This window comes from Pelobates fuscus, chromosome 3 (assembly GCF_036172605.1).
Source record: "Pelobates fuscus isolate aPelFus1 chromosome 3, aPelFus1.pri, whole genome shotgun sequence".
Classification (NCBI taxonomy): domain Eukaryota; kingdom Metazoa; phylum Chordata; class Amphibia; order Anura; family Pelobatidae; genus Pelobates; species Pelobates fuscus.
In genome coordinates this window covers 29,919,473-29,941,913 of record NC_086319.1, presented here as the reverse complement: position 1 = coordinate 29,941,913, position 22,441 = coordinate 29,919,473, and the positions used below count along the sequence as shown (strand labels likewise).

The following is a 22,441-nucleotide window of genomic DNA, read 5'->3' as shown; positions in this document are numbered from 1 at the left end:
GCGCTTTTTTTTTTCTATCTAAAACCTGCTCCAAAAGCCAAGCCAACCTTGAAGGTTATTTCACAAATTGATTAAATCATAGATTGCTTGAACATCTTCCGTGCTATGCTCCTGTGACAGCTTTTTAAATTTGCTTGCAATCCCTCTGCCCTCAACTATGTCTTTAATGATACACTCAGCAATGTATTATAACACAGTAAATTGTAATATATACATATATACATACTTTGATATATCTCTGTATAGATATATCTGTTTTCATTATACTGTCTGTCGGTTTGTTTGTTTTTTCGCTGCAGTTGAAATGTACCACTATTCATTGTGACATTAAAATGCAGATTTTCTATTTCTCAGAGTAGCACTTGCTTAAAGCAGAGCTATTGTGTTGGATTTCTTGAACAAACAAAAAACAATTTTTTTTTTCTTCACTATGGTGGGTTTGATAGAGAGTTTAATGATTAAAGTAGCTCTGTCACCTCTGCTTCACTAATTAGTTTTCTTCTTTCATGCTTTTTTTTCATTTGCTGTTTTTTATTTATTGGTTTTGAGGTTTTCTGTATTTTTTTTTCTCCCCATTCATTCAACTTGGCTGCTGGAAATAGCCAGGGCAGCATCGCTTGCAACTTCCCCCAAATACTGCAGCAACATTTCTGAATTTCTAGAATGGAGATGTATGCTAAGCGTGCAATGCTGCGCATGCGCACACCCCTCCAAGTTTGTAGTCTTTATCATTATGGCAGGTCCAGGTTGACAAGTGTTAACGTGACAATTCTGTTTGCAGTTGCATTTAAAAAAAAAAAAAATGGCATTGACGGAGCTCCCATGCTTCCTTGCTGCGATCAGAGACCCTGGAGTGCTTCAGACCCATTCGCCAAAGCTTGACGGGAATCGCTGAGGACCTCTCACCTTTGACCAGGCTACAATGATTATAGTGATTAAAGCTCTGGAGACCCTCTCTCCTAAAAAGCAGTGATTTTAAGCTTTCATATAACGCCATAGCCTTTCCATTACATATTGGAATACAAAGGGTAGAATGAATCTTTAATATCAAATAACGTATCTGTAATAAACAATAAGATGTGTATAATGCAGTCTGATATCTGATAACACTGTGATAGAGATAAGAGTAGCGTGTCAGGGAGAGAACTCGCTCAACTATTGGGTTTATTGCTGGCATACCCACCACCAAAGTAAGAATTGGTAACCTTTTATGTTAAATTGTTTTAGATATTATTCAATTGGGGGTCCTTGCCTCTCTCGTATACTGCTCCGAAGTACCAAATATACATCTGACTGAATGGAGACACCTTTTCTGACATAAAGCTGTGGGAAATATCCCTCTCAAGTGAAGCTATTGAAACCCACAGCCAGGGGTGATCGGGTACAGCGCTATGTAATTTGATGGAGCTATATAAATAATAATAGGGCTCTGGTACATGTGCGTTCTCTCCCAGACACGCTACTGTTATCTCGATCACAGTGATATCAGATAGTCTGCATTATATATATATCTTATTGTTTATTATAGATTTTATATTTGAAGATACTGTACTTACTGCATAGCGCTACTTTATTTGGGATAATGTTCTATTGTGTGTCATGTGACACTTTGGGGTTAGTGCAGCTGTGCTGCATACATTTTTCTCTCAAGTGCTTCTATCATTTTGGTTTTCTGTAGAATTAATCTTTATTGCACACATCACCGCCATTTATATGGTATAAGGTTCACTCTCCCTACAGGTGATATTTTATGCAATACGATGTGCTGCACAATCGTCCCTCCCAGCGCCACTGTCTGGGCACTTAATCACATCTCCAGCTAACACAATCTGCTCCATGCTGTGCCCTCACTCCTAAAGGCACAGCATACAAAATGTACGCCAAAACACCTTTCACAAGACCATACACCACCACACCGACACAAAATATATTCCTGGAGCGCCCTTGTTGTCCAAACAAATACAGTGTTTTAATGAGTTACCACGTCGTGACTATTCTATCTGGTGATTAGCTACAGGCGTGTGGCGGATTAGTCCTGGTCTCCACAAAAGGGTTCCTGGACCTCTTGGTAGAAGAGCACTCTCAAGCCCCAGATGTCCTCCAATGCCTCCCCGACCTCCACTCCAAGAAGCGCCCTATTTGAAGGTCAGGGGACCAAGCAATACCCACTTAAAGGGATTCTAGAATGTAAGGAATACAGAGTTGTATTCCATACACTATCGTTCCCTCTTGTCTTCCCTTGCACCCTCCCTTCCCCAGCACTGCAAGAGTTACAAAACCCTTTTAACCCCTTAGGGACCAAACTTCTGGAATAAAAGGGAATCATGACATGTCACACATCATGAGTCTTAGTCCTGCAATGGAATCATTACAAAAACTGAAATGATTTACATTGCAGGTCTAAGTTGGACTGGGACACTGCACCCAGATCACTTCAATGAGCTGAAGTGGTTTGGCTGCCTATAGTGTCCCTTTAAGGGTACTTGAGTTATAAAATGAGTCCAGGTGACCCCCAGAGGTCCTCAAGTCTGTCTGGAAACACAGTAAACATCCGGAGCTCCCTTTTTAGAGGGCATTGATCAAGCCCATGGTTGGTGGGCAGGAGGCTAGCCTATGTGCCTGTCCAGGAGGCTGTGGCACGGGAGCTTCTGTTACAGGCATCTTCTCACATATCCAGGACATGACTCAATCCTGTTATGTAACTCTCCACCAAGCATAAGTAGAACCTAACTACACATTGCAGCTAGGTACATGCGGATACTTAGAGTCATGGGGCACTTTACGTTTCTGAAAAATTATGTCATGTACTAAAAGTTGGGTCAATTGCCATTGGAAACCAGTGGGGAAAAGCTGACACATTCCATTGGTAATCTCCCCCCCCCCTCATAAACATCATTGCACCGCTTTTCAGAACATGACCTAATGATTACATTCATTAATTGTCTCAAGGTAAGCTATCACTACGGTATAATCATTACTCTCTTATATGTACACAGCGTAACTGAATATATGTAGGCAGCGGTATGTTTTATTTTACAGATCTACCAATTAAAAGAGGAGTACTCATGATTCAATTATGTGCACACTTTTTAAAAATAAATGGCTGTACAATGGTTACAAAGCAAATAAAAATGATTCCTCCAAACAGATTTTTTCAGGAAAAGCATCCCAGAGGTGCAGACAGAATTAACACCAAATAAATGGAGTCTCATGAGCAATGCATTCTTAGCACAGTCATCCCCCCACCCACCAGTTATGTCAAAGAATAGACTGCTTTGTAGTATAAAGGTAACTAATCTGTATTTAGAATGACCAGACTGAAGACGTGACATGCTGTGATCAGGAGAGTATGAATGTTACTGTGAATAAACTGACTGCAGCCTTGGTTCTAGGGGGACGAGTGGAGAGCAGAATCCTTTGACCCATGGGTTACACTGATTGCAAATATAAAAGCAGTCCCAGACTGGTCACGGGGAAGATTATACAAATACATTGCAGCATTTGGCTGCAGATCCTCTACCTCGTACAGTCTACCTGCTGCTAGCAATACAGTAAAAGATAGCCACACCTGTTCATTAGTCTACATCACTTCTGTAAGTGGCTGCTGGTTACGTTGGGGTAGCAGAGTCCCACGGTATCCCAAGTAGTTTTGAAATTTGTGCTTTGCCAGTTAGAGGTTAACTTCCCACAATTTATTCACTGAGCACTAAATTGCAATGAAATGAAAGCTGGATGGCCAAATATATGCTAAAATAGTCAAACTGGGATTAGCGGAGGTGGAGAGTATTTTGTAGTGTTTGTCTGTTGTACAATGCAGTTGTTGATTCACTAGAACTGTCTTTTTATTTAATCTACAATACAGTTTGATTCTGCAGTATAATTTCTGTTACATGTTGCAGTTCGGTATTAGGTGAATAACCTCTGTGTGTAAGATTACCTGGATGTTTCCTGTAATGCAGAAATTACAGAACCACCACATGGATGGATCCTGAACTGACCATATATGATTCTTTGGAATAAATCGCTTCAGCCGGACCGATTTTTTTCACTGTGCACAAGTCTAATAATGTGGTTGTGGTAGTGTGTTTTAAAAAAAAAAAAATATATATATATATATATATATATATATTTTTTTTTTTTTTATTAAAGGGACACTTTAGTGACCAGAACAACTACAGCTTATAGTATTATAGTTTTTTCAAAGAAAATGCACATTACAGCCTAGGGACACCTCCATTGGCCACTCCTCAAATGGCTACTAGAGGTGCTTCAGTTTGCAGTACTGCCAATCAGTGTCTCCACCCTCTGCATGGAGACACAGAACTTTCCTCATAGAGATGCATTAATTCAATGCATCTCTATGAGGAGATGCTGATTGGCCAGGGCTCTGTTTGACATGTGCCCTGATCTGCCTCATTGACAGTCTCAGCCAATCCTATGTGAAAGCATTGTGATTGGCTCAGAGAATCACTTCTGATTATGTCAGCCAAGCAGGCAGATCAGGGGCAGAGCCAGAAGCTGCAAAATTGAATAGAAGTAAGATTTTTACTATATTTGGGGTGGGGGGAGGTAGGTGGAGGTAGGTGGAGACTCCAGGAGGGCTAGATGGTGGTTTTAAAACTATAGGATCAGGAATACAAGTTTGTGTTCCTGACCTTATAGTGTTCCTTAAAATAGTGTAGTGACATATTGAATTTAAAAAAATATATATATCTATAAATCCTATGGAATATTAAACAAATAATTCTAACAAGGAATCTATACATTTGGAGTAATGTGTGTGAGTGTGTATATATATATATATATATATATATATATATATATATATATATATATATATATAAGGCAGACAAAGTATCATGGAATTTATATAGATAATGCATTCAATGTACTAGAATGATCCAGGTAACTCCTGGCACCATAACCACTTCAGAACACATTATTGGTTATGGTGTTTGGAGTTTTCCTTTGACTTCCCAAAGCATTGCAATGTTTATCCTACAAATTAAACTACAGCTACAGTAGTGACATAATGTCCAGCATGAATCTGGGCACAAACTGGGGAACACTCCAGACTGGAAGAGCGGTTTAATGGGACAATAATAATTAAATGAAAACGATAAAAACACTCGGGATATCAATCTGTAACCTTACCTACACAGTGCAACAAATGTTTGGGAGTCCCTGCAGTGGCATATAGGACAATATTTTCTCAGGATCAATATAATAATAAAATTCATACCAAAAAAAGTTTACAAATTACATTTCAGCCCTGTACAACAACACCATGCAGACCACTAACATTAATAACGCAGAGAGCATACTTTTCCTGAAATATACTAAACTACTGTGTATTGGTGGTGGGCAAATGCAGAAAATATATCTGTTACCTGGTTAGACCAAAACAAAGAGTCTATAAAGCAGGAGTTCTCAATTAATTTTTCCCGTGGAACCCTTTGACATAGTGTATCAACATTGTGAAAACCCCCCCTTTTTAAATTTTACTCCACCCAGGCCCCCTACCTTTGGGAGTGCTGGCATGGAGTCTATGTCCCTGGGGTCCAGTGGGGCTGCTGAGCGGTTGGCATGCAGGAGATGATGGAGCAGAGATCTCCCTGCTCAGCTCCCTTGCACACCTCTTAGTGATGCCGGAGTGACGTCATATTCCGGCTCCGGCATCACTGCTGTGCGCGCTAGGGAGCTGAGCAGGGAGATCACTGCCCACTGCTCCCTCGCCGCCCGTGACCATTTTGTTTTTATAAATTTTGGCAGAACCCCAATTGTGTGGGCTTCTGCAAAACACCAATAGGGAAACACTGCTCTAAAGGAACAGTATGTCTCACTTTCAGAATTTGTCCCACGCCTAAAACCCCTCTTCACATCACATATATATATATATATATTCGCATATTAAGGTCCAGGAAACATAAATGATTATTAAATAGAATGTATTCAGTAGTTCAGGGTCTGACCATTAACCCCTTAAGGACACATGACATGTGTGACATGTCATGATTCCCTTTTATTCCAGAAGTTTGGTCCTTAAGGGGTTAATAGAACACACAACAGCTTCTTGTGCAAGTGCCCACTTGTTCTTTCCCAGTCTGTGAATGAGGGATGAGGGGCTGTTTGGGGGGAAAAAATAAAAATAATACATTGTCTCATATCTGTGTGTGTCTGTCAGGGTTATTCAATAAAACTGTGAGTTTTATAGAAAACCATGTGTGTGTGTTTCTATTTCTCCTTTTAGCTCAGTTTTTTTGAGAGGGGGGTGGTGGGGGCTTGCTTGCTCCTGGGATTGACCAGAAGAGGGCCATCGGGTTCTTCCAGTGTGCAGTCCCAGGCAGTGAGAGATGATGGCCAGCAGGTGGCGGCCGAGTCCTTGCAGGCTGCAGTACCCGGCAGTGAGCGCTGGGATCCAGCAGGTGGCGGCAGAGAGCAGCGCACACACAGTGCTCTCCCAGAACATGGCTGAGGCTGGAGCTGGCTTCCTGGAGCAGCTCAAGTCCTGCATGGTCTGCTCCTGGACCTCCCTGTGGACCGTCTGGTTCTTCTTCATGCTCTTCCTGGTCTACATCCTGAGGGTCCCCCTGAAGATCAATGCCAACCTGAGCACAGGTAGGACAGGGCATGCTGGGGGGAGGGGGCACTGCCACGTTTTACACTCAGGGAGGGGGGGAGTCCTGGAAGTCCGGGGGGGCGGCTATGCTGCTGGGCCCCGGGTTCCCTCCTAGACTTTTCTTTTCTGGATTGTTTTCCTATGGAGTAGCCTGTGGGTGTCCCCTGGGTCCTAGTGCCTGCTGCCTGCCTTGCAAGGAGTACAGCTGGCATGGGGGCAGAGTAATGGGTTATTATTACCCCTGTCCTGATCAATGGGTTATACCCCTGTCCTGATCAATGGGTTATAACCCCTGTCCTGATCAATGGGTTATAACCCCTGTCCTGATCAATGGGTTATAACCCCTGTCCTGATCAATGGGTTATAACCCCTGTCCTGATCAATGGGTTATAACCCCTGTCCTGATCAATGGGTTATAACCCCTGTCCTGATCAATGGGTTATAACCCCTGTCCTGATCAATGGGTTATAACCCCTGTCCTGATCAATGGGTTATAACCCCTGTCCTGATCAATGGGTTATAACCCCTGTCCTGATCAATGGGTTATAACCCCTGTCCTGATCAATGGGTTATAACCCCTGTCCTGATCAATGGGTTATAACCCCTGTCCTGATCAATGGGTTATAACCCCTGTCCTGATCAATGGGTTATAACCCCTGTCCTGATCAATGGGTTATAACCCCTGTCCTGATCAATGGGTTATAACCCCTGTCCTGATCAATGGGTTATAACCCCTGTCCTGATCAATGGGTTATAACCCCTGTCCTGATCAATGGGTTATAACCCCTGTCCTGATCAATGGGTTATAACCCCTGTCCTGATCAATGGGTTATAACCCCTGTCCTGATCAATGGGTTATAACCCCTGTCCTGATCAATGGGTTGTAACCCCTGTCCTGATCAATGGGTTATAACCCCTGTCCTGATCAATGGGTTGTAACCCCTGTCCTGATCAATGGGTTGTAACCCCTGTCCTGATCAGTGGGTTGTAACCCCTGTCCTGATCAGTGGGTTGTAACCCCTGTCCTGATCAGTGGGTTGTAACCCCTGTCCTGATCAATGGGTTGTAACCCCTATCCTGATTAGTGGGGTTGTAACCCCTATCCTGATTAGTGGGGTTGTAACCCCTATCCTGATTAGTGGGGTTGTAACCCCTGTCCTGATTAGTGGGGTTGTAACCCCTGTCCAGATTAGTGGGGTTGTAACCCCTGTCCAGATTAGTGGGGTTGTAACCCCTGTCCAGATTAGTGGGGTTGTAACCCCTGTCCAGATTAGTGGGGTTGTAACCCCTGTCCAGATTAGTGGGGTTGTAACCCCTGTCCAGATTAGTGGGGTTGTAACCCCTGTCCAGATTAGTGGGGTTGTAACCCCTGTCCAGATTAGTGGGGTTGTAACCCCTGTCCAGATTAGTGGGGTTGTAACCCCTGTCCAGATTAGTGGGGTTGTAACCCCTGTCCAGATTAGTGGGGTTGTAACCCCTGTCCAGATTAGTGGGGTTGTAACCCCTGTCCAGATTCATGGAGTAGTAACCCCTGTCCAGATTAGTGGGGTTGTGACCCCTGTCCGAATTCGTGGAGTAGTAACCCCTGTCCTGATTCGTGGAGTAGTAACCCCTGTCCTGATTCGTGGAGTAGTAACCCCTGTCCTGATTCATGGAGTAGTAACCCCTGTCCTGATTCATGGAGTAGTAACCCCTGTCCTGATTCATGGAGTAGTAACCCTGTGTCCAGAAACCTTCTTGTACTGGTATATTATTTTACTGCATTATTATTATTATTATTATGATTATTATTACTGCATTATTATTACTGCCTTTATAAGGGTTAAGTAGCTGACATTAAATGGGGATTTGATTAATATTAGTAGAATTTTACTAACATTTAACTGGGCGATTGATTCTCTAAAGAGAGAGAGCTCTCAGGATTTCAGAAAGAATTTAAGATTTTAGGGCTAAGTAGCCAAGCTGAAAGGAAGAATTTTAATAATTTTTATTTTCTTTCTTTCATTACTTAGATTTTTACTTAAAATGTTCTTTGAATTCCTGCCATTTCACACTGTTCAGAATAATGAGTCTGTTTATTGGTTGCACAGTGGGGTAAAGTTTACATTTGAATGTGTTTTGCTGTAATGGTGTGAATTTGGTTCAAAGTGATCATCATTCATTTCTATAGAGCGCCAACATATTCTGTAGCGCTGCTCTGTGTTTGCATTGATGTAATTCATAGGGCAGCAGTATATTTTATATTTGTCAGCTCGGCACGGTGGTGTAAAGTTGACATCTGAATGTGATTTGCTATAAAGCCACGAGTTTGCTAGATTATTATTTATGGGGACACCAACATATTCCGTAGTGCTGTACAGGCAGACTATTTGACATGCAGATGTGAATTGCTGGAATAGCATGGGTTTGTAGAGTAAATATAGAGCTGCAACATTTTATGCAGCGCTGTACCACTGGAAAACACCTTTTTTTTTTTTTATTATGTGTGCGATTTGCTGGGAAGCTGTGAGTTTGTAGAATAATAAATATTTATAGAGTGCCAACATATACCGCAGCGCTGTACAACTGGGTACCTTTTTTTGCTAAACTGAACTAAATTTAAATGTTCGTAAATAGTCAGAATAACATCTCCCAACTCTGATACTATGGCCTTAATCATGTAATTAATGTGTCTGCTCTTAAAGGACAATGGTCACCACAAAGTTATTTTTAATATAATAATCCTTTCATCAAGTATTGATATGTATTTAAGAACAAAGGGGGCAGAGTCAGCGCTAAATAACAGGAATAATAAGCAGCAACCCAAAAAAGGAATCCCTCAAGACCCTTAAAGGGACTCTCCAGTGCCAGGAAAACAATCTGTTTTCCTGGCACTGCAGGTCCCACCTCCCATCCCTGGTTGCTGAAGGGGTCAAAACCCCTTCAGTGACTTACCATAGGCCGCCACGATGTCCCTCGCCGCTGCTTCTTGGTCCGCCCACGCTCCTCCCCGATCACGCGCCCGGTGGGGGAGACCTAATGCGCATGCACGACAATGCTGCGCACGCGCATTAGACCTCTCCATAGGAAAGCATTGAAAATGCTTTCAATGCTTTCCTACTGGGATATTAGCGACGCTGGAGGTCCTCACATAGCGTGAAAACCTGTGCTATGGACCAGGAAGTGCCCTCTCATGGCTGTCTAGTAGACAGCCACTAGAGGAGGAGTTAACCCTGCAAGATAATTATTGCAGTTTATTTACAGTTGCAATATTTACAGTTGCAGGGTTAAGGGTAGTGTGAGTTGGCACCCAGACCACTCCAATGGGCAGAAGTGGTCTGGGTGCCTGGAGTGTCCCTTTACTAAAGCAAGCTAAAAGATGTAAAATGGGTAAGTATATCCTTTGGCGGGGATTTTACCGTTACACGCCCTTCACCCTAGAGCTGGTTAAAGCTCTCACAAATGTGAGTGCATTACCTTCCTTTTCTCTACTTTACCATTGGATTTTGCTATATTACGCTATTGGCTGTTTGTCGTATTCTCCCTTTTTGTCTCCACATATACGGATATTTTAGCAATCCGGACGGGTCAACTCCCGAGCACTGTACCCCCTACCTTATCCAAATATATTAGTAAGACTTTTATATGGCATTTTAACCTCCATATCATATTTTATCATCTGGACGGATCTATTTTTATTCTGTTGTCTTAAGACCATTTGGTCTGGTTTCTATTGTTTTAGACTACTGTTATTTGCTTACCCCCTTTACATCTTCCAGATTGATATATATATTTATTTATCTTTTAAATTAAGTATCAAATTTAAGGCCAGATTAGCCGAACTGAAAGAATAGCTGATTTAGAGAACTTTTTGATCCTTTAATTTTAAAAATCTATTTCCTTTCAATACTTACTGGTATATTAAGAATAGTTTTGAGGTGACAGTTGTTCCTCTTGAAAGAAAAACACAAAAAAAAAGGTAATAACGGTATAACTTTAAAATTATTGTATATGTATTTTTAACAGTTAAATGGCAATTAATTTGGGAAAAGAAAGTGTTATTTTGAGGAAAAATTAGTTATTGAAACAGCGCAGAGGGACTTGTTTCATAGAAGCTCATCTCCAGCGACTAAATATATCTCAGGTTAACACGTTATTTATATCCGCGTGATACATGAATAAACAGACAGCCCAGGATGTAAGGAGCTCTTACCAGTAGGTTTTAGAATTAGATAAGAGATATATCTCTTTCTCAGAAGTGAGTTTCATCATAGAGAAACAAAGTGATTCACTTCACCCTGCCAAATCCATAAACCAGCTCTCTGAAAGGCCAAGCACCATAACCCAGGGCTTGACAAATTTACTTGGATCTAAGAGCCAGCTTGAAAAGTTAGGAGCCAGGTCTTTCAACATCAGAAATACAATTCTTAAAGGGACACTATAGTCACCAGAACCAATGCAGCTTAATGTAGTTGTTCTGGTGCATCCTTTTCAAAGTAAAACCTTGCCGTTTCAGAAATTGGCACAGCGCAGTGTTTTTCCACATATGCACAGAAGCCTTCTTAATGCATTGGATTGACCGAGATCATCAAGATTGATGATCTCAACCATCGAGGCAGGGCCAGCTGTGGCGAGACCGGCACGGCATCGGAAAAACAGAAATATACACACCTTTCCTAAGTGATTGAATGGGGGGCGGTCACCTAATCTGAGACACTCAGAGACAGACACATACAAACTGACACATGCACAATTACTAAATTAACACACACAAACAGATAAAGCAACACTCACAAATGATTTGTTTTATTTTAATGTGTTCACCCAGCCTCCCTACCTTTGGGAAAACTGAAGTGGATCCTTCTCCTGGCATCCAGTGGGGCTGCTGTCACATTCCTGCTATTTAGTGATGCCAGGGCTGAAATTATGTCATATTCCGGCACCCGTCATCATTGAAGGGGGTGCGAGGGAGCAGAGCAGGAAGATTACAGCTGCCTCGCCACCTCCCACTTGCACATCCGCACTCCCACTTGCTTGCCAGCCCATGCTCTCCCTGAGCCGACCGCCCAGCCTGTGCATGCTCTCCCTGAGCAGGCCGCCCACACATGCTCTCAGAGCAGCATGGACGCGCACCCGCCGATGCTGCTCTGTCTAAGCCAGCCTGCTGGCCTGACAAAATTTCGAGGCACCACGGTGACCTGGTGCATGGGATTTGTCGAACTCTGCGATAATGCAACATTATGTAATAGTTTTCCGTGTTACCTGGATCCCAGCCGGGGTTAGTGACGACATCCACCTTCTGCAGAGGTGGAAGTCGATCCTGCTAACCATTCATTGGCTGAGAGTGTCAGAACACGCACAGAATTGACATTAGCCGGCACGGAACTCTTGTCCTGCGTTAGCTGATAACACCCTAATGACATGGCCGGAGATGGAGTTACACCTCTGGCAGCAGAGGGGTTAAACTCCATATGTGCAGTGTTTCAAAGCAAAGCGCTGCACATACAGAGTCCAGGCACCATAACCACATCAAATCACTGTAGTGGTCAGAGTGCTTGGATTAACCCTTTAAACAGATTGTTTTTCATGGTGGTCTTGTGTTCCCACCGTACCGCAATTTGCTCAACAGTCTGAGTCCAATCTGCATCCTTTCTCTGCCATCCCAGGTTTGTGCTCTGCTGTCCCGATACCACAGACACCAGACAAAATCCCCACTAAACGCAGTTTAAGCACTTCATTCCCCGATGTGGTTTCGCTCAGCAAACTGAATTGTGGATATTTGGCGAGATTATCCAATCATACGGCAAACGCCAAAGTAGCTAAACAAGAAATAAATTGTCAAACTCCATGTTTCCATTTCTCAATTGTTCCCTATTTTAATAACTCTATGTATGTTGTTTGCATGGTGCGCAGTCCGTTTATTGAAAGAAGTATGTTAGGACTTGCACCCCCCCCAAACCGCAAAGTGCGTTTCTATTTATTTTTTTTGACCTAAGGGGTTTATAGCTAGGGATTAGATCCCGAACACCGAGTTATGTAACAAGTTTTGGTTATATGACTCATATCGTGGGCCGGGCACATTCTGAATAATAGGATATTGTGTAAGAAAGTCACCAGGACTAAAATTTAGACGTGAACACTATTTTGCTGTTTTAATTCCTAGTAATTTACCAGAGTTTATTTTATGTATTTAAAGCCCATTTGTTTTGCTAGTGATTTAGTCACTAAAAGTGTGCATTATTAGAAATCTAGAGTGAATTTAAATGTAATTTTATATTTCCGGCTAAATTAGGCGAGTTGGATACATATTGGTTTAGGAGAGGGTTTACAATTTGGCGTTTTTAATTTTTTTTGTGTTTTTCTTCCTACAAGTTAAAATTCCTTCTGAATTCTCGCTGTGGATCCTTCAGATTCACAATAGAGTGAACAGGCCTATAGGTGTGCATCCTGTTTATTCAATGTAATGTTGCAGGAGGAGGGATGATTTTTAGGTAATTCATTCATTGTGTTCATGTGAATGTCATCGTCACAATGTATACATTCACGCAATACTTACTCGAAGCTGAATTTCTCACCCACACAATTTGTGGATGACATGTTCTGTTTGTGTGTCTATACAAATCAAACCACCTACGCCAAGGTTACATGTATGTAAATTAGGGAAAAACAAAGTACGCAAGTAGCAAAATAACAGTACTACAACAACAAACATTGCGTAAGAGGGCTGTTTACATAATAACAGTAAGTACCGCCAATTCTGTAACAGGTGTGAAGAAATTGGACTCATTAGGAAGAGAGATCACAAAGTCATATCATTTCATCTTTTTTTTTTTTTACAGCTTAAAGGGTTACTCCAACCTCCATGACCATTTCAGTGACATGAAGTGATCATAGTGGTAAGAGTCAGCTTGAAACACTGCTCATACTGAGATATGGGCAATTGTGTGCAGGGGGCTAGTTGCCCCTCCGGAACACGTGACTTTGGCTGTCCAGAACTTGTTGCGCCTGCCAAACGCTAATTCTGTGCATAAAATACGTCTGTTGTCAGTGCGTACTGCACACCTGGCAGCAGACGTAATCCTCTTCTACTTGCAGGCAATGCCTGCAAGGGGAAGCGTTATTTCTCCCTAACCTCCTTCTTTCCATGAATCGCAAGAAAATTGCTGGGTTAAAAAAAAAAAAAAAAGTAAAAAAATCCCAACCGTCATCCTCCCTACCTGGCCAAAGCTGGATTCAACGTAATTTAAAAAAACAAAAACAAAAGCAAACTAATTTTACAGCTTGCCTTATACTGCAAACGGAGAGGGGAGAAATCTTATTTAATAGGGCATATTACATCGAAAAGGTCCCTGTTACACCCTGTGCCAAAAGGTTGGAATAACGACAGAAGAAATAAAACTCCCAATATTATAGCGTTGGGAACACAGGTTTGTATTCCTAATCTATAGTTTTCCTTTAAAGAGGCTCTATCAGTGCACCACCATATAGGATTTTATAAAGTCTCTGTACCTTGCCTATAGTTTTTCAATCTGTTCAGGAAATTGTGATGCAAATCAACGAATGCCGCTTCCACACTGGGAGATCTGTACGTTATAGGGACAGTTTAGGCACCTTAACACAGGGCTTGACAAATTTTCTCGGAATCTAGGAGCCAGCTAAAAAAAAAATTAGGAAACATTTTTTAATTTTATTTATTTTTTAACAAAGCCTAACTTTCAGCGACAATAATACAATTCCTAAGGGGACACTAGAGTCACCAGAACCACTACAGCTTAATATATACTGGTTCTGGGTTCTGGTGCCTGTAGCCTGTCCCTGCAGGTTGTTCAATGTAAACACTGCCATTTCAGAGAAACATTTCACATAGAGATGTATTGATTCAATGCATCTCTAAGAGGAGATGCTGACTGGTGCAGCGCAGAGTTTTGCTGCACTTGCTTAATAGCCTCCCCATGCTTTCCTATTGCAAAGCATTAGATTGGTTGAGATCATCAAGTTTGATGATCTCAGCCATGGAGGTGGCAAAGCGCGGGAAAAAGATGAGTAAAATCACCATTCCAATGCAATCGGAGAGGGGGCTGGTTACCTAAATGTACACAATCACTCACAGACGTGCACACCCACTCTCACTAACAGACACACACACACACACACACACACACAGTGGGGATCCTGTCCTTAAAGGTCTTGTTGCTCTGCTCCCTAAAATGCTGTTTAGTGATGCCGGGGCCGAAGTGACATCATTTTCTGGCTTCTGTCATCACAGCAGGGCCCAAGGGAGCAGAGCAAAAAGATCAAAGCTCTCTCGCCACCCGGCTCCATTCATTACAGTCGGTCTCTGGCCCGCCTCCACTTTCCCCTGGGTGCACTCTTTCCTTAAGGGGTTAAACTGTTCTGAAACTATTTAACCCTAAAGTGAGCCTCCAGCGTCGATCCTCAGGTCCCCCGGCTTTTTTGGGTCTCCGTTTCAGGAAGCTCGGAGTGCTGGCTTGACAATAAAAGTACCTTTTTCAAGCCCGTTTTATGAATGAGGAGTCACTGATTGGCTGGTAGCATCAGCTGACCTCTCTCGGCCAAACAGGGGTGCCCCTCCACGCTTCCTGAAACTGAGATTTAGAAGTCTGTTGCTGCCTGGGGGACCTGATAATCGGCACTGTAGTCTCACTTTGGGGTTAACCGTTCACATTTTAACCCTTTAAGGTTAAGCGAGAGCCCAGCGACATCCTGGCACCATAACAACATCATTTCTATGAAGTTGTTATGGTGACCGGAGTGCCCCTTTATTTCCAGCTGTACTTTGTACAGTTTGGTTAGAGGAATAGCATTAAACTGTTTGCATTAACGTTTTGAACTAAAGTGTGGAAATCATTTTTCAGCTTACAGTGCCTGTTTACTATATTTCCTGGGGTGATAATTCTTTCTTTTTACTCTATATTGGTGTACATTGAATTAGCCGTTTAGTATTACTCTATATTATAAACACATTGATTGCTTAGGCTGCTTTCTGTGTAAATAGATAACGGTAGATAAGTGTTAAGGCCTAACTGATAAATACATCATATCAGTTTAGCAACTGCAAATCTCTAGTTGGGATCTCTTGTCTCCTGACTTTATGTCAAACAGATCAAAAGTGTTCTGATTATTACTGACAGATAATATACCATGTGAAAAGTGAAGTGCAAGTAGAATTTATAAATATTAAAGTAGACCTGACCACTAGACGAAACACACGACTTGCATGTGGATGTCCAGCATCTTCCAAATCCCATTGATTCAGTACTCTCTCATTGGGAAGCCCTAATGCGTGCATGGCGCTAGCCACCCATTCGGTTCCCCCATCATTGTGACGTTTCTGGAGGAGAACGATGCAGAATCGAGGGACCTCGGTGCTGGAAATGGGTAAGTGAAGAGGTTTTATTAACCCTTTATTCCCCGGAAGGGAGGGAGGACCTATAGTTACAGGGACACTATAGCGTTACGAATAGTTTTTCTTTCATGTACCTTTAATATCACACTAAATCCGGGAAGGAGTACCTGGGTATGTGTGCCTATGACACAAAATAGCCAAACTTGAAAAATTCTCTCTCAGCTGTGGTTTGTTTCGCTATCTAAGCTTTAAATTTGAATTTCACTTTGAATTCTCAGTTCTATAAACAATCCTGAGGCATTTTTAACTTTTGTAATAAAGTGATTTATTTTTACTGATTATTATGGATATGTGATCTCTCACCGCAGATTCAGTGGAGGAATGGAATGACTTGAACCCAGTCTAGTGAAATGTATTTTTAATGGACTGAATGCATTTGTTCTTTTATGTTTTTGTTACACTGAGATTACTCTGTATATTAGTGCAACTTTGTTTTATAGTAACCGACTACAATTCTCTCTTGTAGACTGAGGAATTTAGTGTGATATTAGGAATTCAAGCTCTGGGTGATTTGTTAAAGGAATATTCTGAGTGCCGGAACAGAGTCAAGTTGTCGTGGTGCCAGAAGGTCTCTGGCCACTGCTGATTGGCTGAGATCATCAGTGTCAGCTCTAATTCAATAAAAAGTCTTGAGAAAAAGACATACATTTCACAAGACATTTTGTGAATGGGCAGCTCCTGATTGGCCTAGAGTAAGGGGGGGTGGGGGGAAATCTTAATGTACATATGGATCCCATAGCCGTCCATAATGCAAGACCTCACCATCATGTAGGTATACCTTTAAGCTATACATGGGGGTAGGATGGGTCACGGGCAAATATATATTCTTACCTGATTATCACTTCTTACTCCTTCAGTATGGTATCTGGATATTGAGAGCGCGACCTGGGCCAAAATTATGAAAATTGGATCTAACGATTTCTAATAAAATCGATCCTCACTTTAAGTACCAATGTTTACTGTAAGTCCCCAGGATTTGCACTTTTCATTGAACTCTCAAATGTTACAATACTTGTGTTTTCCCAAGTGTTGGGGGGGATTGGGGAGCATTTTCAGTAAACCTCTGAACTGCTATAACAGGTTTGCATTAAATGAAAAATGTCACTGTCTGGCAGCCGCTAGAGGTGGCGTTAACCCTGCAGGGTGAATATTGCTGTTAATCAATAACTGCAATAATTACCTTTGCATGATTCAGGGGGACTGGAACTACGCACGCAGACCTCTTCAATGAGCATGAAGTGGTCTTGGTGCTTATAGTGTCTACGACGTCCCGAATGGCACCCCAACCGGGTACCTCCGTCAATCGCTGTTTCCTAGTACTTGCGAACACCATTAAACCGTAAACCCCATAAACCGCCGCAGCTTGGTTGGGTTCTCGCTGTCCTCCACCCACCCTGAACCCAAGACCAGGATCCAGCTTCCAGTGGGTATACCTGTCCTAGTCCAGAGAGTGTAGCAGGAACAGCTAGTAAGAGTTAGAGATTATACTCAGGGGAGTATTGTGATCTAGCAAACCCCAGAGTGAATAAAGTTCTCCAATTAACTCAATTATCTCCAGGCAGAAAGAAACACATATTTCTATAAAACCCCCAAAGTACCCCAAAAACACATAATATCCCCACAAATGTTATATCCTGATAGCCCTAATATGGGTGACCAACATATCCAAAAATCACCCAGATCAGTTCAGAGGCTTAGGAATTCTATTGAAGTCACATTTTGACCGACCGCACGGTCCAGAGAATCAAGCTGTGCAGTTGGTCTATTTCTGAAATTCAAAATAAAGTCCAAAATACAGAACGTTGCTGTTTGTGAGTAAAGTCAGTTTATGTCTATTGTTTGAGAGTTTATTCTTACCGAACGCTGTTCTACTCCTGTTCGAATAGCCAAACATCCATGGAAGGTAAATAGTTAGCGGTGTTTGTGCCGTCGAGTGTCCAGTTTGAGTTCCATGAACTCTATGACCAAACACCGCTCATTGGGCTCGTGGCTTAAGACTGCCGCCACCACGTGTTCGAAGTGTTACTGTACAAGTCCAAAAAGGCACACACAGTGTTTTTAAACAAAGTTTATCACAGGGGCCATAGTCAGTGGGCAGGAGACTTGCAAGCAGGCTCCTCCAGGAACTCGTGACAAACTCTGGTAAAAATAGGAATTTGTCACAGTGTCTCTTTAAATTAATTCCACTTGATGGTGGACCCTCTTACTGTCTTTCTATTTGCTGTTGTGCTAGTGGTCAGTTTTTTTTTTTTTAAGCATGACGTTTGATATGTCTTGTCAGTTTGGGCTTGTGGTTTGCCCTTGACTTCCTGTGGTTCATGCATCTACTGTTCTGCAGTCAAGAAATACATTTCCTTCTAAGTTTCTAATGTTTTGACAGATCTAGTCGTTATTACAGCTTGCCGATCTGCAGAAACAGGCTTAAAAATAAGAGCTCCGGTCTAGATCAGTCCGACAAGATGTAGTGCAAGAAATTCTATATCTATGTCATTTTAAGGATTTTCCATCCTATTTCTCCCATTTAAATATTGCTTTGCATTTGTAATAACAATTTGACCTGCTAGATTGTATTGTCCCTAAATGGCATCACATGTCCCCCCTTGTGCGGTTTGATAACACTCTTTAGACTGTATTTATGGTAAATCACTGAAGTGATTATGGTGTTTGAAAAAAACCTCGAATTAGTAAAAAACAAACAAACATGATAGCGTTTTTATTCTTATATGAACACAAACAGATCTCCCAGCCCTTGGACAAGAAAACCAGGTTAGAAAAAGATCAATGTTTAACAACATTACTTAACGTTTAATGTAGCGTACACATTGCTACATACTGTGTAGATTCTGGTCTAGATTTATAATCTAGTTTACTATAAAATCCTATATTGTGTTTAAAACATAGCCTATAAATAATAACTATTTAGGTATGTGCACATGTAAATGTGTATTTTAGAAAACAATCTACATATACAATGCTTTCTGTACTTAGATCGTCTAGGTTTGTCGCAGTAATACAACTAGATTGCTACAGTAAAGCTGCTTTGCACGAGATAATGCCAGAACAGGATTTTTTTTCCCCCAGAAATCTTCCATCGTAGATTAGTGGAACTGTATCGTACGTGTCTCCATCCACAGCTTTCGTCATACTAACACACCTCATTAGCTCTTCACTCAAATCGATTTTACTAAAACCCGTATGCTTAATACCTGGTGCGAAAGCTTGAAAACATCGCCCTGTCCGCCATTTTGTTCGTCCGTAAAAGGGAATATAACCTAGAACTGCAAATTCTGTTAACGGGCAAGAAAAAAATAAACCCAAATCATGGCTGATATTTGTTTGTTTTTTTATAAGCAAAACAGAATTGCTTGGTTTCTTGGATAAGTCGTCTTAAAATAAACTGCTAATGCTTTAGTTACATATGTATCTTTGTGCTTCAACTGGCACATATTTGCACCCATGCTTTCAGAATCCAGGTTGGAGTTGATCCCCACATTTTAACTGTGTTAAAAATAGTTTAAAAACAAATATTAAAAAATGTAGCTTATTGGTTTAGAGCGATCAGCCGACACTCTCAGCCATTGAGCTGGTCCTGCACGTCAGGAGAGCTAATGGATGCTGTGTGATTTTCAAACAATATGTCTACTTACATTGGGCAGGCAACACTGTAGTCCTGCAGTTGTTATGGTGCTTTGAGTTATCATTTAATGGAGCTAAAGACTTGGCACAGGTTTTTTCATAGAAACCTATTAAGCAAGTTGACAAACAAGGGTGCATGGCAGCCCAAAAGGTACATGCCACTCAAGTACTTGTATGTGCCGATATATAATTATTTACAATTATTGGGGTGTGGGGGTTCCTTCTGCCGAGGACTGAAAGCTAGGACTAAGGTTAGAGAGAAAGGTAAGATGTGCTACAGGATTTGGCTTTGCTTTCTGGATTGAGGGTTGGGAGTTTTTAGGACTAGGCGATTAATATTGGATTGGGTTACATATGGTTCAGGATGGGGGGTCTTACAGTTTTGGAATATCTGCGTTCAAGATCCCTGACACTATTATCCAGTCAGTGACTGTGTGCGGTTATTGGAGTCCCGAAAGTACCCTCTAAGTCCTTAACTGTAACCTCTCCCTAAACCAAAGGGGAACTGTCACTTCTCTTAAATGTATCCCACAGACAGAAATCACCTAGAACTTGTGGTAGCAAACTAGCAATTTTTTTTTTTTTTATGAGATGTCCTGTTTTCTTTAAACATGTAATTCCTCTTCGTCTCTGCAAGCTTTCTCCCAGCCAACTGCCAGACGCAAAGGACAGAGCGTATAGCGATGATTGACATTTTACAAATACATATTTTTTTACTTGTTTATATTCATATTTAATTTGAATACTTCAATTATATTCCAGATAATTTTAGCCCCTTAGAAATCCACATTTACGTGTAAAGCAGGACCGGCCCCTTCCAACGTGTGGATCTCCGGTTCTGATATGCTTCCTGAAGTGTTTGTGGTAGATTGTGATGGAATGAGCTTCACCCTTTCTGTCCTCATCTGACTCCCTCTGCTCTCTCCCTTCCTTCCTTCCCACCCATTTTACTTACCTCTTCTTTCCTATTCTCCTTGCACTTTCTCTAACTGTATTTTAATCGTCTTCTTATTATTTGAGGTATGACATTAATCGTTTGCGTGGTCTTTGGAATTTCCCCATACTGTTGACTTATTCCGAACTGCTAACATTTTGCCGTTGTCCTATTTAATGGACGCTATATAATGCGCTGTAAAAAATACGAGTGTATATACTTGGGCATCAGCTCACATATTGGTATATTTCTTTACATATGTGTATTGGGCATTATTGATGCGTGCGTCTGCCATTACTTTTATTATTTTTTTTGAAAGAGGATGTTCCAAAAAAAAAAAAATAAAACGCAATCCGCATATTTCAGCGTGGGCGCAGTCTTTACAGTCTTGTTTTATGCGTCTATCATGTCTTCACCGTCTGTCGGGAGGTGGGTGGGATGTCTTTTAAAAATTAAAAGTATATAAATAAAGACAGGTAAGATATGGTCTTATATTGAACCTGCCATATGTAGGCTACCTGGCAGCCTCGTGACATTTACCTGCCCAAGTTTCTAAATGTCAGGATGCCAATGTTTTCAGGTTCAGCGTGGGCGGCTAATGTAACTATATCGTGAGCCTGCCACTGAAACCACTAATCTGCCTGGAATAAAGCTTTAAATCCTAATGAAAGCAGCCTGCTCGGTGTAATAGTTCCTGCAGTTATAACGTGTATTATGCATCTCAGCTGGAGGCCCGATGTACTCGTAGCATTGTACGCAGCGACTGCTTAATAGCTTGCAAGGAGCTTCTACCATTAAAGGCAATGAGGCGAGAACGTTAGGGAGTTGTGCCTCTTAGTGCTTGCTTTTGTAGGTGGCATTTAGAGTTTTATAATTGTTGTGAAATTGTGGGTTTCATTTTTTTTTTTTTTTCTTCTTCTTCTTCTTCCAAGACGCATAGACTGGTAGGTTGTAGAATCATCTGAGCCTGTGCACCATAAATGGCTTTTAACGTAAATCGTATTTTGTTTGCTCACTCTTTTGAGAAATAAGAGTACTAGGAGGTGTTATTTGCCTATTAAAGACTCTAACGCCTGTTTTGTTTTTAATGTCTTGTACAGATCAGTGTGTAAAAAAAACAAAAAAAAAAAAAACTCTTTTTACCAATTGGTGAAACCACTGTTTTAACCCTTTTGTGACTGAGGCGTTTCCAGGATTCCGTGCATTTAATGCCTTTTGGGCACTTTTGCTATGTATCTGATACACAGTAATGGAACAAACACTCTTAAAGTGTACATGTATCATTATTTTTTAAAGGATAGGGCTTACTTATGATATACAAAGGAAAAACTAAATGTGAACAAAAATGTTTTTTTTTTAACCTTTTTTTCAGAATTTTGCTCGTAATCTACCATAATGTACAACAGAAGAACATTAATTAAACAGATTTACTTATTAGTTCTGATTGTGAAAATGCCTCACGTCAAGGATTTCACTTAGTGTTTTAAAGTTCTATAACAAACTTTGCAACGACTGGATTATTGTTTTAAAATGTCTTCCATGTTCCAAATGTAGACTGCTGAGGCTATACTTTCTAGCAGCAGTCACAGAAAGTAGAACCCTCAGTTTGTTTAAGAGCATTTTGCCAGTTTGTATTTAAAGGAACATTCCTAATTCCTAATTCCATGGTGTTCTGTAGATGTTTAGGTGTCCAGCCCTTCCTTTGAGTGGATTAAATATGTAGATTTTAGTTACATTTTCTCCATTAGTGTATTGCTCCCTTCGCTGTTGCCCAAACCTCATTGGCTGAGATCATCAAGATTAGGAGGCTAATGCGCATGCACTACGCCAATCAAATGCTGCTCTT

General features: G+C 41.3%; 1 protein-coding gene across 5 annotated transcripts in view; it reads left to right on the top strand.

The window, feature by feature from the left end:
• Positions 1 to 6,420: 6,420 nt before the first annotated feature.
• ST7 (suppression of tumorigenicity 7) overlaps positions 6,421 to 22,441 on the top strand; it is a 366,953-nt gene continuing 350,932 nt past the window's right edge. For 4 of the 5 annotated variants that reach the window (XR_010090419.1, XM_063446846.1, XM_063446844.1 and 1 more), the window contains exon 1: positions 6,421 to 6,618. Coding sequence is in view for 4 of the 5 variants with exons in the window: in XM_063446846.1 (XP_063302916.1) it covers positions 6,468 to 6,618 (151 nt within the window). In the remaining variant the exon portion in view is untranslated. The remainder of the gene's footprint in view (positions 6,619 to 22,441) is intronic. The other variant, XM_063446845.1, reaches the window with a different exon arrangement.